Source organism: Catharus ustulatus, chromosome 1, assembly GCF_009819885.2.
Source record: "Catharus ustulatus isolate bCatUst1 chromosome 1, bCatUst1.pri.v2, whole genome shotgun sequence".
Taxonomy (NCBI): domain Eukaryota; kingdom Metazoa; phylum Chordata; class Aves; order Passeriformes; family Turdidae; genus Catharus; species Catharus ustulatus.
The window spans coordinates 117,801,554-117,816,317 of NC_046221.1; the positions used below are offsets into that span (position 1 = coordinate 117,801,554).

At 39.3% G+C, this 14,764-nt stretch overlaps 1 protein-coding gene across 3 annotated transcripts in view; it reads left to right on the forward strand.

Annotated features, from left to right (window-relative positions):
- SPIDR (scaffold protein involved in DNA repair) overlaps positions 1 to 14,764 on the forward strand; it is a 199,616-nt gene that overhangs the window by 127,552 nt on the left and 57,300 nt on the right. For all 3 annotated transcript variants that reach the window (XR_004419640.1, XM_033075368.1, XM_033075377.1), the window contains exons 9-10: positions 553 to 763; positions 2,570 to 2,820. Coding sequence is in view for 2 of the 3 variants with exons in the window: in XM_033075368.1 (XP_032931259.1) it covers positions 553 to 763; positions 2,570 to 2,820 (462 nt within the window). In the remaining variant the exon portion in view is untranslated. The remainder of the gene's footprint in view (positions 1 to 552; positions 764 to 2,569; positions 2,821 to 14,764) is intronic.

Sequence of the window (14,764 nt, forward strand, 5' to 3'; positions counted from 1 at the left end):
ACAGCATATTGTAAGAAAAACACAGGATTTTACTTTTAGAAAAATAGAGGAGGAAGGAGCAGCTCGCTGCCAGCTGCATGAGAATAGATTTGGGTTGGTGGGAAGTCACTAGAGGGGAATGTCCTGCAAGAGTCAGGCTGGATCCAGAGCACCAGTGGTCTGAATTAGCATGGCGCAGGTTTAATAGTCTTTCATGGATGGCTTTTTCCTTACTGTATGCAGAGGGTCCTGGTTCTGTGCTGACAGCACAGACACACCAAGTAGCATTTGTGTGAAGCCAGATGGGGCTCATGGGGCTTGGCAGCTCAGCTGCCTTCCAGGTGTAACTTGTCCCTGGATGCAGTGGGTCTCCAATCGCTCAGGGCTATGCCTGAACCAAGCCGACTCTGTCTGTGGGCTGGGTAATTTGCAATTTGGATAACACACCTCTGAAGTGTTTTAGTGGTAACTGTAGAAAAAAGGGGAGAGAAATGTAGTGCAAGACACATTTTAAAATAGTGCTTATCAGTAGTTTAACTTGTAATAGATCTGATGCCACTTTGTTTTTTCCAGGCAAAAGCTGCTTCTCCAAAATGCAGATGTTCCTGTTATCATGAACACCTACTTCAGTCAGAAGGTGCTACTCAGTGAACATTCAGAAGCCAGAGAGAAGACATATGGTCCTACAAAGATGCTTATCAGGAAGAATATTATATCTTTGGCACAGACCTTCAGACTTGATGACCTTGATGAGAAGTTACACCAGGAATCTTCAGATAATCAGGTATGGTCCATTTGGTTCACAGTTAAGGACTTGGTTAGAAATTGGTGAGCAGATGTTTGGAAATCATAAGAAAAACAAAAATTCTAAATTACTAATCTATTTGGTTTCCCTTTTAATTTAGTCAAGGCTGAATAATATGCCGTGTTTACTTTAGTAATATTTTCTTAGTTGAGGCTTTTGGTCCATCCAAATGCTGAACTGCTGTGAGGTTATTTTGCTGAAATATCACTACTGTGCTAAATAGTAATTATAACTTGGTTATAATTGTTTCTCTTTATTCTTTATAGCTGAATAGCTAAAAAATAGCTGTTTTCTTCTAACTTACTGAAGATACTATTTAAAATAAACTTTCTTTTTTCCTATTCTTATGCCTTGACTCATTTTCTTATTGATCCTGTCCTTTCTTTAAAGCATCAGTTGATAATATCACCCCTCATTCCCACCCCTTCAGTTTGTTTTCCTATTTTGATTTTATTTGTATTAAAATGACTACTGACTCTGCATTTCTGTAGCTGTGGTTGTACAAGCTGAGGTATTTTAAGAGATTTGTTTTCTTCACAGTGTGTGCCAACCCTTTCTGAAAGTAAGGCTCTTGTAAAAGCTTTATATTGGCTACCTAAATGATTCTTAATATTTGAGAAGTCTGGCTCTTCAAGTTTGAGGAACCATGAGTGTCAACATTTTGTGTTTGCCTTATATATAATTCCCATTATAGGCCTGGGAATTAAAAAGTTACACAAATCAAATCCTAATCGCCTTTCTTGCTTCAACTCTAACTTGTAAAAAGCTTCTACTGTGGTATTTGAAAACCAGAACAATTTTGTTCCCCTCATGGCTCCTAACAAACAAACCACTTCATTTAAAACTTGGTAGACAAGTTTTATTGCAACCACTTTGTAGACAAAGGGTAGTGTCGTACCACAATTTTCTTTTAAATACTGCAAATTCTCCTTCTTTGTTGGTGCATAATACTTATGGCACAGACAGTGATACTCTGAAGACCTTGCTTGACACAATGCTTTTTATAAAAACAGGTTTCATTGTGAAAATAGAAATTTTGCTCATGCTCCAAAGAGACTTATATATATTGACCATGTTAGTCTATGCATGCATACAATCTTTATCAAGAGAGATTTATTTAAAAAACAAGATAAATTACATTACTCATTTAGAGAAAAACAAACAGTAGCATTCATGAAAATTATTTTGCAAGTTTGGAAGGTTTTATTAATATGTTTGGAAAGTAGTGAAAAAATAAAGTTTTTGCTTTAAAAATTTTGGTTTTTTCATTAATCATCTCATTCTATTACACTGAAATATTTCCTACTGAAATTTGTAAGTGTGAGGACTAGCTTACTAGTCTATAGAACTAGACACATGTTCATTTCCAACTTTGAATGTCCAGAAGCATACAAGATGAATTTTACCCCTTTTTATTAAGAAGAGGAAGGAACAGAATGTGAAAGAAGTAAAAATACAACTCCATTCAAGGGGAGAATCGTAAGGGCTAATATCAGTTCTGTTTTCCTGCTGGTGTCACCTTCGTCTCTCAAGGGTTGAGTTAGGTCAGTCCAGAGCACAGGTTAAATACAGGAGCACACCATGTGTGCAACTCTCTTGAGTGTTTATTGAAAATACACAATAAATAACTGGCTACTAGTCTGTAAATTACTTTAGGAGCAGTAAATATTTCAAAACTGATTTTGCACTTGCAACTTGATTTTTCATGATGGCATTTTCCTCTCTAGCTCTGCATAATTTCGAGGTTCTCTGGAATGTTTCTCTTAATGGGTTTTCCTTCACCAGGTTGCTTGGGCTCCACAAACCCATAACAGCAGTGATTCAAAACGGCATCCCTTAGCACTGAGTGCTGTTAATGATTCTCTGCTTGAAATGGTGGAAAGCCAGGGAGCAGTGGGATGGAGAGAAGTGCAGGTACGAGTTGTTATCCAAAGGGTGTACTGCTTGCCGGCAAGAGAAGGGTGCAGAAGCCACACTCAAGGAAACAAGCCTCTTTGTACAACACCCGTCACAAATTCAGATCCGCCAAATGTTAGGTGAGTAATAAGATGCATGGGAATTTTTTTGTTGGGGCTGTGATGTATGAGAAACCAAAGAGGAGTGAGTTCAAAATGCCATTCTTAGTTGTCAGCTCATGGGGAATAAGCACGCTCAGCAAGGAAGGCATGGGGCTGTTGATGGGCGTGGTGTAGTTCTTTAATTAGGTATAGTGTGACACAGAAGTAGTCCTGCCCAGAGAAGGGAAGGATCTGTCTGCAGTTTATGTCACCAACAGATGACAGGAGCACTGACAATGAATTAATGAGAAGTTAATTGAGAACATCATATACTGTTCCTTGAGTTTCACAGAATAGATGTTACATCCCATTTGCCTATTTCAGTCTCCGGTACGCTCTGCTAGTAAGTTATGCTCATGCAATGGTCTCTTGAGACAAGAAAAAAATACATAGACAGAGAAATGAAAGGCTTTTCTATAATGAGGATTTTGCACAGATGTTATTAGAAAAACATAGATGTATACTTCCATTGTGAAGCCACTGGAAAAAGATCCTGTTGACTTCTGGAAATCTGGAGGCCACAGCAGTTAAGATTCCTCTGCAGTAAAAAGTGTTGTGGTGTCAAAACATAACCAGCAGTGCAGAAACATTGCACGCAAACCCCATGGAACACAACACTTTCAAACAGTTGTTTTGGCCTCTTATGCTCTAGTCTAATACTGTTCTGTCTATAGTGGAGGGAATCAAGAACTGGACCTCATTTTCTTAAATATAAAATATATAGCGAACAGTTTTCCTTTCTGACCAATACTGAACCACTGAATTCTTCTCCTTTTGCGATCCTCAAGTTTGAGACCAAAGACTGATTTCAGTCTTTCTCAGCAACCGAGTGTGAGATACCTGTGTCTGTTACTGCATTTTCTTCCTTTGGTTTTGCACTAACTTTTGGCTTATACTAGCTTAAAATTTTGAAAGGTAACATGTATCAGATTTTTTTTTCACTCGGGAAGATCATTAAAGCTAGTTGTAGTGGAAGAGCTTATATTAAGGTTCGAAGTTCAGCCTTTCAGGACATAAGTAAACATTTCTTCCCATAGAGTTTGGGACTTGAATGGAGATGTGCAATTAGTTCAACAGGTTCTATTGAGAGCTCTCCAGATGTAATTTGCAATAGGCTTTGAAAGGCTTCTTCAAAGTTTTGAAGAATTTTAGTTCCTCTAAGCCACCCTGCAGGTGGATAGTGGTGTCCTCAATAGTCTTTCTTCTTGAGCTTTTGAAATACTAGAATTCTTTCAATTCTTACTACCTTGTAAGCCTCTGGGTAATTTACAGGCCTCATTGATCAATAAAATTCCACCAGAAGGAACTTAGGAAGTTTATTCTTTCCAAAAATACAACATCGGTCATCACCACAGGAAAGTAATTATCAACAGCCTTGTCCACGACATTTTTAGGAGCTCTTTTACGTATAATAATTACACTGAACATTATTTTTTAAAAAGCAATTGATACATCTTGTTGTCTGGACTCTTTGCTTTGTATTTAATTCATTCTTTGTATAACATACATATTTTTTTAAAAAGTAGAAGTACTTTTCCAGCCCCCATCAATATGTGTTTTTGAGGGCAGTACTCCTCCATGTCGATTTTCTTCCAGAGGGCTACAGTTGATCCAATGTCAGGGCAGCTCACAGACTGTTATTCAACCTGATTTTTTAATTTCCAACTCTTAATCAAAACTGCACTCAACTTGGAATCTCACAATTTGAGGTAGTTAACCTGCCTGAGCCCACACCCTTCACAGGAATGGGGTGAAAGAAAACAGAAATCTCAGATTGCACTTCTTATGTCAAACATGAAATAGGAACAAAATAAAAAATGAGAGCTTGTTGCTTCTGCATACATGCTGTTGCTGGGTGTTCTCATGTGCTCTTGTTAAACTGGTCTCTTAAAAGTTCCTCAGATTTCATAGATGTCTCTGCTCAGAAAACAGCTTGTTTGTTGTTGTTCACAGGTATCAGACTGTGTTTCGGATCCTGAATCAAAAAAAACAACCCACTTTCTCATTTGCAAAGAGGAGAATGAGCACTTCTTTTACAAACTGAGGAATGAAAAACACCTCTTGCTGCTTTATCAGCTCCTATTTCCATGGCTGATAAACATCCACATGAGACTTCTCCTCTACTAGAAATGTCTGTGTCTGTCACCTGATAGTGAGCAAAAGGGTCCAACGCCCTCTGGCAGTCCTTTGAACCCACTGACGACTTATTCTTTTGTAACTAAAAAACCCTACTTTTTCCTTCTATAACTTCTTTCTGTGAAGTAAAACTGCCAGGAAAACAAGGTTTGTATTTTATGAAGTGAGATGAGTTAGATTATTCGTTGTTTCATAAACAAAAATTTCTACTTGAATACCAAGGTAGATTAATATCTAATTGATTAGTATTTTAAACAGGCTGTTCTAGTGCATATCTTCTTTTATAGCACTTCACAATAACTTAGATGCTGTTGTCACAGGGAAGCATAAAAACCACCACAATAAGCTGAAAATAAGCATGAAATTAAACGTGGAGTAGGGGAAGTAATGCATTTGGTTCAAGGCATCCGGTTTCTAGTAAGAGAGTGGCAAATTGTGGGGGAAACTTGTTTTGATTGTAAGGAAATGGATTAATTTAATTGATTAAAATTAGCACTTGTGAAATGTAGAAACTAGGGGGCTGCCTGTATGCATCTAGCATTTATTGTTCATAAATACACGTGTGGAATATGACCTTCTGCTGATAGACAAAGGGATATGTTTGGAGGGTTGAAGCTTGCTCAGCTGAAGTATTCAAAGCATTTTCCAAGGGTGCTGAGAAATCTTTGCAGAGGCTGAGGAGTTCTCTGGCTTCTGTTGTCCATAAATTGGATCCACATTCCCTGTATTATTGTTGAAATATTTGCCTTTTCCCCCATAACTAACTGCTCTTGCAAATAGACTTTTCATGCTGGAGGAGTTTCTGGGGAAAAAGAAAAAAAACTTAGAAAATATGACTCGCTGTGTCTGCCCATTTCCAGCATTCCTGGCATACTTTTTGCTGCCTTTTCCCCTCTGATGGCAGGGAGATACTTTTGTTAATGACACAACACATGTTTGTCTAAACCCAATTGTTTTGATTCTTTTCTGAAAATGTTCTGGCTTACAAATAGGAGTATGAGGATCCCAAAGAGACTCCTGTCAACCTGAGGAGCTCACTGGCTCAGAGGTGTCTGACTCACTGAGTCGGCCTTGTACTTTGTGTTCCTGGGATAAAGCAGTGTATAATTTGGATTTTGCTCCTGCCAGTATCTGTTTGTTTTGAGCAGGCCACGTGAGTTTAGTAAAAAATAGAGCTGGTCAGTTTTGTGCCTTAAAGGACAGGGCTGGTTGTGTGGTTGTCAGTGTAACTAAAATAGATGCATTTTTAGGACTATTAGGCAGTTAAACTGGTCAGAGCACTCAGAGGATTTGTGTGAGGAGGCTGGACAGAAAAGGGTGTTGTCATGAAGGAAGAAATAACCACTGCTGGTAGAAAACAATGCTAGCTATAGCTGTGATTCTACACTTTAAAATCTGTGGGTGACTAGACAAATTTTTCCATTCACTTCTCTTGGCATGTTTCGACCTATTTCCTACCTGAACAAAGCCTGCTATAGCTTTCTATTCCAAGAACAAAAGAAAGACCATACATTTACTTTAAAATTAGTGTGATCTGCATCTCTGCAGTAGTAATCCTTAGTTCTTTCAGTTTTGCTCTTATATTGTTTTCCATTCACCAGATCACGGAGTGGTGGAAAGGTCTGCCACCATGCAAGCAGGACCCTTGGGGAGCAAAATATTTAGAAGAGATGAGGATTTGTTTGAGTGGCTGGAAGAAATAGAAGTGAGGAAAATCACATTTTCTGAGCAGGCCCAAAGAAACATGATAGTCAGTGCTGTAATTCATTGTGGTCTAGCAAGTTCTTGCAAGTCTCTGAGTAGTGTGTTCATATGTAATTCTTAGTAAAACAGTTTTATTGGCAAGTGATAATCCTGTAGAACTAATTAATTTCTTAGTTGGACTTCCTTTCTCCCCCTCTTTTTCTTCATCCAGTGATCTTTGCTGTTTATGTTAACACAAATCTAGTCAATGGGTTAACCTGTCTGGCAACATGCGTGACTAAAAGTGGAGTGTCAGATGCTGCAAGTAGCATTCCAAAGAGATGGATTAATAAAGTTGTCCCCCTGGTATGGAAAACCTACCTTAAGTATTATAAAGCATATTGAAATCAACAACAACAACATAAAAAACTGTGGAGGTATTCTTATTTGAAAAGAGCCCAGATTGGAAAGGGCTATCGTGAAAGATCCATGTTCACAGATGCTAACATCTGTCAGAATGTTTTTTGTGGCTGACTTAAATCTGTTTACAGCATTCCATTTCTTTTTTGTGTTTTTTTCAACAAAACATTTTAAATGGAATGGTCATAAATGCAAGTTTTTAAAAATTACATTATGTTTCTGGGATGTGATTTTTCAAGTGGAAAATAAACAGGAAATAAGTAACTGAAATGCAGGAGAGAGTACTCTATAAACTAAAAGCTTTCTCTATTTTCCCCCTTTTCAATTCCTTCTCCGAAGTGAAGATACGTGCTCTTAATATTCTTCCAAAGTAGTCTAATTGCTACTTGACAGACTTATAATAGTTCTCCTAATAGCTGTGGTTCAAGCTCTAGTAACTGGTTTTTGCTTTGAAGTCTCTCTTTTTTTTTTTTCCTTCTTTATTCACAGTAAAGACTCCCTGACACTTGGATTATTCGCTTTTGCCTCCACCCTGCTCTATTTGTAATTCTCAAACTGGAGCCACCAAAACAGAGAGTAAGGACAAAAGACTGTTGGAAAAACAGCTTTAGTATCACACTGTCAAACTAATACTTTAAATTGTCTTATGTAGTTAACACTGTAGCTTCCCGAAGCTGTTTTCTGGATAGCCCTGAAAGTCTGTTTTCTCTGCTGATGCTGCAGACAACTAGATGGAACTTGGGCTACTTCCAGTGCCACCATAGTACAACAATTTGTTAATTTGACATTGCTGTTTATTTTTCAGTGCTAAATATTTACATAATCTTATTCTGTCCAAGGGCAAGGTGAAAGCACTGTTATCTGATATACTCTGTGCAAGTAAAAAAAAAGGGACCCCTCAATGTTTTTCGTCCCTGTGCTGGGAATAGGCAATTCAACAATTTGCTGTTGTTCTAAGATATGCCAGGTCAGTGATAAAAAATGCTGGTACAGAAAAAAAGGCTCAAGAAGACGATAACCAGCACAGACGAAAAGTGTGACAGAGATTCAGCAAATGGAAAGCAAATGGACAGGAATAGAAACCAGCTATTAGATGGCCCATACTGTGTGTGCAGGCTCCTGTATACATCTCACAAAAAGGAGACACTGGTTGCATTATTTCCTCCATACTCAAGTGCTTCAGCTGATCAGTAAGGCACCCATGTGCTGACAGAAGACAGACACACCCCAAGCCTTTTTTTTTTTGATCAAGAAGGAGGAGTAGCTGTACTGATATATTTCCCATGATAGAGAAATTGTAGAGTAGCACAGAGAGGTAAGTGGTATAGAAACATCATTATGTAGAGCTGTGTGTTCCCCACCACTTACCTTGTCACCATACCATTTCACACCTCCCACCTCTGATGATCACATGCAGGGCTTTAAGAAGCTTGGGAAGCTTTATTGCACCTGTAGACCTCATTTCCCACTGCCCTTTGCTTCATGGCTGTATGCACCCAGTTGGTTGTTTTTGAGGGACTGTGTAAATGGTGAGAATGGGAAGGATAATGTGGTCCCTGTACATTATCCTACAGTAGACATTATCCCAATCTAGGGAGAAAAAAGCGACCAATTTGAAAATGTCATTTGCAGCCCTAGAGCCACAATCAAAGTATGTGCTGTTGTACATTAGGTGGTTTCAAACAGGAATAGTAACTTTGCAGCACCTGTTATTTGTCAAGAATTATTGTAAGATAGCCTATGTAAAAGGTACGGAATCTTACCCTTGGCTTTGACCTTCCCCCTGAGTTTTTGTATCTCTCAAAGTTACATGGTTGATGGAACTGAGGGCAGAAATCTTCCATGTGTGTTTTACACCTCTACATTTCACTCACTATGCAACTTCCTGGAGGAAGTGTTAAAGTTGTGCTGAAGCTCTCAGAAACCTTTGTGAAAGTCAGATTGTGTCTCTTGATTTTGTTTTCCTCCTTACCCAAAGGCAAGGACCTTGAGCAGTGATAAATGTTATAAATGCATGGACGGAGGTGAACTAGCAGTTGGGAGAGAAATTTAACCACCTGAATGCTGCACAAAATTTCTTTGCGACTTGGGCAGGTAAAGTCTTTGTATTCACAGTCTTAAGCATCTGCAGAGGGAGTGCACAAACAGAAAAACATCATCACAGATTTTATGTAATAGCAATTTTGCAAAATAGAAGATGCTAAGAAATAACTTTCTATCATCAGCTTTGTAAGAGCATCTGTTGCATAAAACAGATCAAGACTCCTTGGAATAGTATTACAAACATACTCTTTAGGGGAAAAGGAGGTCTTGAGTTTCCAAGAGTCAGGAATACACAGGAATTCTATGCAGATTATGAGCACACTCTGTTAATTAAGACAGACTTTGAAAGGGACAATATTGCTGAAACATAGGCCTGGACATCTGTATCTTAAGCTTTTCTACACTTTCTTTTATGCAATGCAGAAATGAAGACCCAGCAAACAATGCAAATAAAACAAAGTTCCTCAGAGGAGACAATTAGTTCTTTCAGTAAGCATTGTGATTTAAAATTGGTATGTAAGTTATAAATGTACCAGAGTTATCTTATGTTCACGTGCCAGTCCTGACTGGTGGCTGCTGACTTTGTTCCATTTCTCCCAGCCAAAGGCAGTCAGCAGCATCACACTTGAGTAGGGCTCTGCTGTGCTGAAATCCTCAAACTCATTTCAGTTAATGCTTCAACTCTGACTAAAGGGCACTTCATAGGGTTTGGAGAAGAGCGTGCTCCTCACAAAAGGGAAAAGTGATGAGCAAAGGCCTGGGATGAACTTACTGTACATTACAGTTCACAGTGTAAGGGTTTGAATGGGTTGGCAGTTAAGAGAGATTTAGCGTTTTTTTAATTTTAGTCCTTCAGTGAGGGAAAAAATTGATTATTTAACTGATACATGCTGCCTAATATATGTTCAAAATGGTTTTGTAACACGCTGAATTTAGATACTTGATTGGAGGTGTGTGTTGGACTGCAGTGTGGACTCCTCTGGATAACATGTTTTACATGTACCTGAGGCTAGGAGTGATTGCAAAGTGTGCTTCAGAGGTGTTTCACACTTGACAGGCTGGGAGAGCTGGGACTGTTCTGCCTGGAGAAGAGAAAACTCCAGGGAAGAACTTAGAGCAGCCTTCCAGGACATAAAGAGGCCTTGCAGCAAGGCTGGAGAAGGACTTTTTACAAGGGCATGTAGTGGTAGGACAAGGGAGAATGACCTTAAACTGAAGGAGCGTGGGTTTAGATTAGATATTAGGAAAAAATTCTTTACTTTGAGAGTGCTGAGACACTGAAACAGGTTGCCCAGAAATATTGTGCATGATCCCTCCCTGGAAGTGCTCAGAACCAGGTTGGATGGAGCTGTGAATAACCTGGTCTGCTGGAAGCTGTGGATTTCCTCTCTGAGGCAGCAGCTTTCCCCACTATTGTATTCAAATATGATCTAGTCATGACAACTACAGATGTTCTTGTCTTTGTCCTATAACAATGGGATTATGCATTTTCCACTGCCTCTGAACAAATGCCAAAATTTGTAAATTGTGTTTGACATGAGGAAAAATGTGCAAGGAAATTAATTTGCTTGGAACAAGTTATGTCACATCTTCAATATGGAGCTATAAATTAACTGGCTGTATTAACATAATGTAAGTAGGAAGTGGAAGACTGTGTTAGCAAAGACACTTGGTGCCTAATCTTTCCAAAAGTGTTTTTAATTTCTTTATTTCTATTTAATTTAATGGTAAGTGGATGTTTCCTTTCCAAGGGAGCTGAAAACTGCCAAAGCTTTCTTGCTGCAGCTTGGGCTGTTTAGTCATGATTAAAAATATCTGGGTTAGGAGCTCATCTATACCTTGGTGCTTCTGTGTATCTGAGTCACCTTTTTTATTTGTACTGCCAGGGTTTGGGGGAGAATCATAGCAATAACATGCTGAGAAAACAAGTATTTGAAGTGGATAAATTAACAGTTAGGAAAATCAGTGTCTCTAGGATATTTATGTTTCAACAGCACAAGTGGGAAGCAACTGTACTAAGGTTGTGGATTTTTAAGAAATTAGTTGGAAATATATGTACAAGGAGAAGAGGCAGAATTCAGAGCAAAAAGAGGTGTCGCATCTGGTTTAGAGGCTGCAACTTCAGCAAATCAACGAATTGTAATCAGATAATTTCTTTTTAAATGCTTACAATTGCAATGCACCTCGTAGTATAACATCTGTGTGCTAGATTTAGGAAACTCCTGCATAGTAGACAGTTGGGTTGCATTCTGTGATTTGTTTGATCCCTGCTGAATACGTAGAAGCTGCGTTTGGGGGTGATCTGCCTGGTTGCAGTTGCTATTTGGGTCGTGCAAATCAGAAGAAATTAAAACATCGTGCATTGAACAAAATTATGAGAAAGAAGAATCATGGCATTTGGAAATGAGAATTTTTTTTTTTTTTTTTAAAGATGAATGTACTTTGGGATATTTCAAAACTTTTTCGATGAAGAACCCCGAATTTCCTGATCAACCTTGTGTATAAATGGATTTCTATTATAAAAATGAAAATGAAAATAAAAGCTAGGTATGATTCTTACATATTGGTTCAGGCTTGTGGTTAGCCTAGCATATTGGATAGCGAGCCAGCATGCCTATAAACACCTGGAGGGTTTGTCTCTCTCTGAGGTCACCTGCTGAAATCCATAGGAGCAGATGGTGGCAAAGTAACTGCTTTCACGATAAACAGTCCAATGGTCAAATAACAATGCAGATTTTGTGTGTGCACAGTGTGGATTGATATAAAATTGCTGATTGTTGTAGCACTTAAGTATCCTGATGTTTGCAGAAATACACACTCTTTTTCCCTTTTCTCTCTATGTCCTGGATAAACCTTTCTTTTTTCCTTTTTTTTTTTTTTCCCTGCAATTCAGTTTTGTATTTGGCACAATAAAAATGTAAGTACTGCAGTAAGTTTAGCGAGCACGCAGAACTGAGGTTCTCAGGTATGCGCACAGGTGGGAAGCGCTGTTCCTCAGCTCCGTGGGTTATTTATGTTAACTGAATCCGTGACAGCGCGGCGAGGCGATATCACAGCGAACACGGGGATGTATGGTGAAGTGGAGCGGTGTTCAGCGGCTCTGCAGACCCACACTTGTCTGTCCATGGCGCAGAGATACTCCCTGCCTTGATCCAAGCCTTCCCTGGAAGCGCAGGGTTGCGGGAGGGCACACACACGTGGTGTGTCTCTCCCCCTGCATCCCCCAGCCTGTGCACACGCTGTTCAGTAAACAAGCTGGGAGAACCAGAGCGAGCTGGTTCAGAGCAGCCCGTTCATTCACACAGACCTCTTGGAAAGCGGGGCCCTTGCGCAGCCCTGACGTACGGGCTGAGGGAAGCGGAGAAGTCAGTATTTATGTTTTCATTAATGCTTTTTATAGCTGCGAGCCAGCTGCAGCTAGTTAGCATTAGCCTAGGACATCTATTAGCGTGCAGACCTCTTACGCAGGATAAAGGGCTTCTGATGGAAACAGACTTGTTACTCATGGTACTCCCGGCTGCGTGTTTACATGAAGGCTGCTTGTGCTGACATAGGATATATATATTAGAACAGCATGCACCTTTCTAACGAGAAGGTTTTCCAGGATTCAAGAGGATTTTGTATTAAAAACTTTCAGTGTAGCAAATGCTGAGATTTGCATCTTTAAATGGCTTATTTGAATTGGCATATTGCTTGTTTAAGAGCTATTCTATTTAAATAATAGAATTATTCTATTCTATTCCATTCTATTTTATTTTTGTCGGCAGCTATGCAGATTCATAAAGTATTTTGTGTTTAGCTTTTAGGATATATTGTGAATAAGCAGTATTCCTGCAAGTCTTGAACACACCAGTTTGGACTGCTGAAGTTTTTGCTATGAATGATGAAAGTGGCTGGCAATTTAGCACAGGGTGAATTGGACCTAAGGGTTTGGTCTTAGAAATTGATGGCTCAGCTATCCTTCTCTGGTTTCTCCCAGTTTTTGCTTTTACGATTTTTTCCCCTCTTCTTCTGGAAGCTGGTTAGTCAGGAGGGTATTTAAAAATAAATAACAAAAGCAACTGCAAAACAAAGAATGAGGAAGGCACTAGAAGTTTTGTTTTTAGAGCTCCAGTATGACAAGCAGTATTAGTCTCTGGTATTTGCATCAATATGACGATTTCCTTTCCTGGTCAGTGAGTGTGTTCCCCTTACAATTCGGACACTTCCATTCATCCAGCCAACCACAGAGAAAACTAAAGAAAAGTATGTTGTCTATACTCTGCTTTGCATTTCTGTAGAAGGTGTGGAGTGAACTTTCTCACAGATAATTTAGTTCTTCTAATAGTTAAAGCTTTGGAATGGAAAGTTTCAGCACTGACTTCCCTCTCAAGTAGTTTGTCTTCCAAAAGCAGATTGTACCAAAGACCATCATCTCTATTCCTCTTCTTCCCAGGTCTTTTGCCGCTACTTGCAGTGTGTTTTACACAGAGAAAAGATTCTTTCGCCAATGTAAAACGATCTCAGCATGAATTTCCACTCCTCTTATCTTTGTCACAGTCACACCAGTTGTCAGCGATGAACACTTTTCAGTCAGAGGAATTCAAAAAGTTCATCATAAAAAGATTTGTTTGCATCTTTAAGTCTAACCTCATGAAAGTGTTGATTACATCAGCCATCATCATGTCAGAATTATACCTTTATGGTTGACAAAAAGAAGCTTTATAGTGCTTTTCTTTTTCATCTGCACAACAGAATCTGTACCGTGGAACTGCTGGGTAGCCCCACATACCAGTGTCAACTCACGTGGCTGAACTATTGTCTTACTAAGACAAAAAAGTCGGGTTATCTCCCCAAATTGAATCACTTCTAATCTTCAGCTCAGATAAATTTTCTCCACCCATCCATTTAGGTACGCTACCCTTAATGATCCACTTGAGAAGAATGTGCCAGGCTCTTTTAAGCCGCGTGAGGCTGTGGAAGCCCAGCTCATGAATAATGCGTGTTCAGTGCCTACAGCCTTAACCTCAAAATGCAGGTGGGAAAACTTATGTCGGCAGTACCTAGACTTCCCTACAGATCGTGTCTGTGATTTGGTTCTCTTTTACCTTTACAAATGTGGTCAAGGCTCAGTTCCTTCTAATTTCAGCTGGTCTTTTGAGGACCGAGAGAATAATTTCTTACTCGGCAAATTCAGGCTTTGATGTGCACGCATTCTTCCTTGTAATGCAAACCAGCAAAATTGTGGAGGAATGTTCTGCGCCATTCCTTAAATCTGCTGGAAACTTGTTCGGTGTGATCTGATAGAAAACAATTTTATTCATTTTTACTATTCTACTAAATGCTTCCTAAGCATTAGGTTTTTCTTATGCAGGAGGAAATGACCTATGCAGTGTCATCACATGCTGGCCCTTGGGCTTGTTTTGGATTTACTGTTCATACGTTCAGGGTCCTTGCTCATTTGTTCCTCATGCTCTTGTGGCTGAAACGAAAACCTCTGCGCAAGAACTGAGTTGGAGGAATGTGGATAATTGGGAAAAGCAGTTTTACCCAACCAATTTTTCCCACAAAGAAGGCTGGGACAACCAGCACCGTGCTGCTAGCTTTGGGTGTTGTGGTCACACATCATTGTACCATATAGTGCAGAGACCGTGTAGCCTAA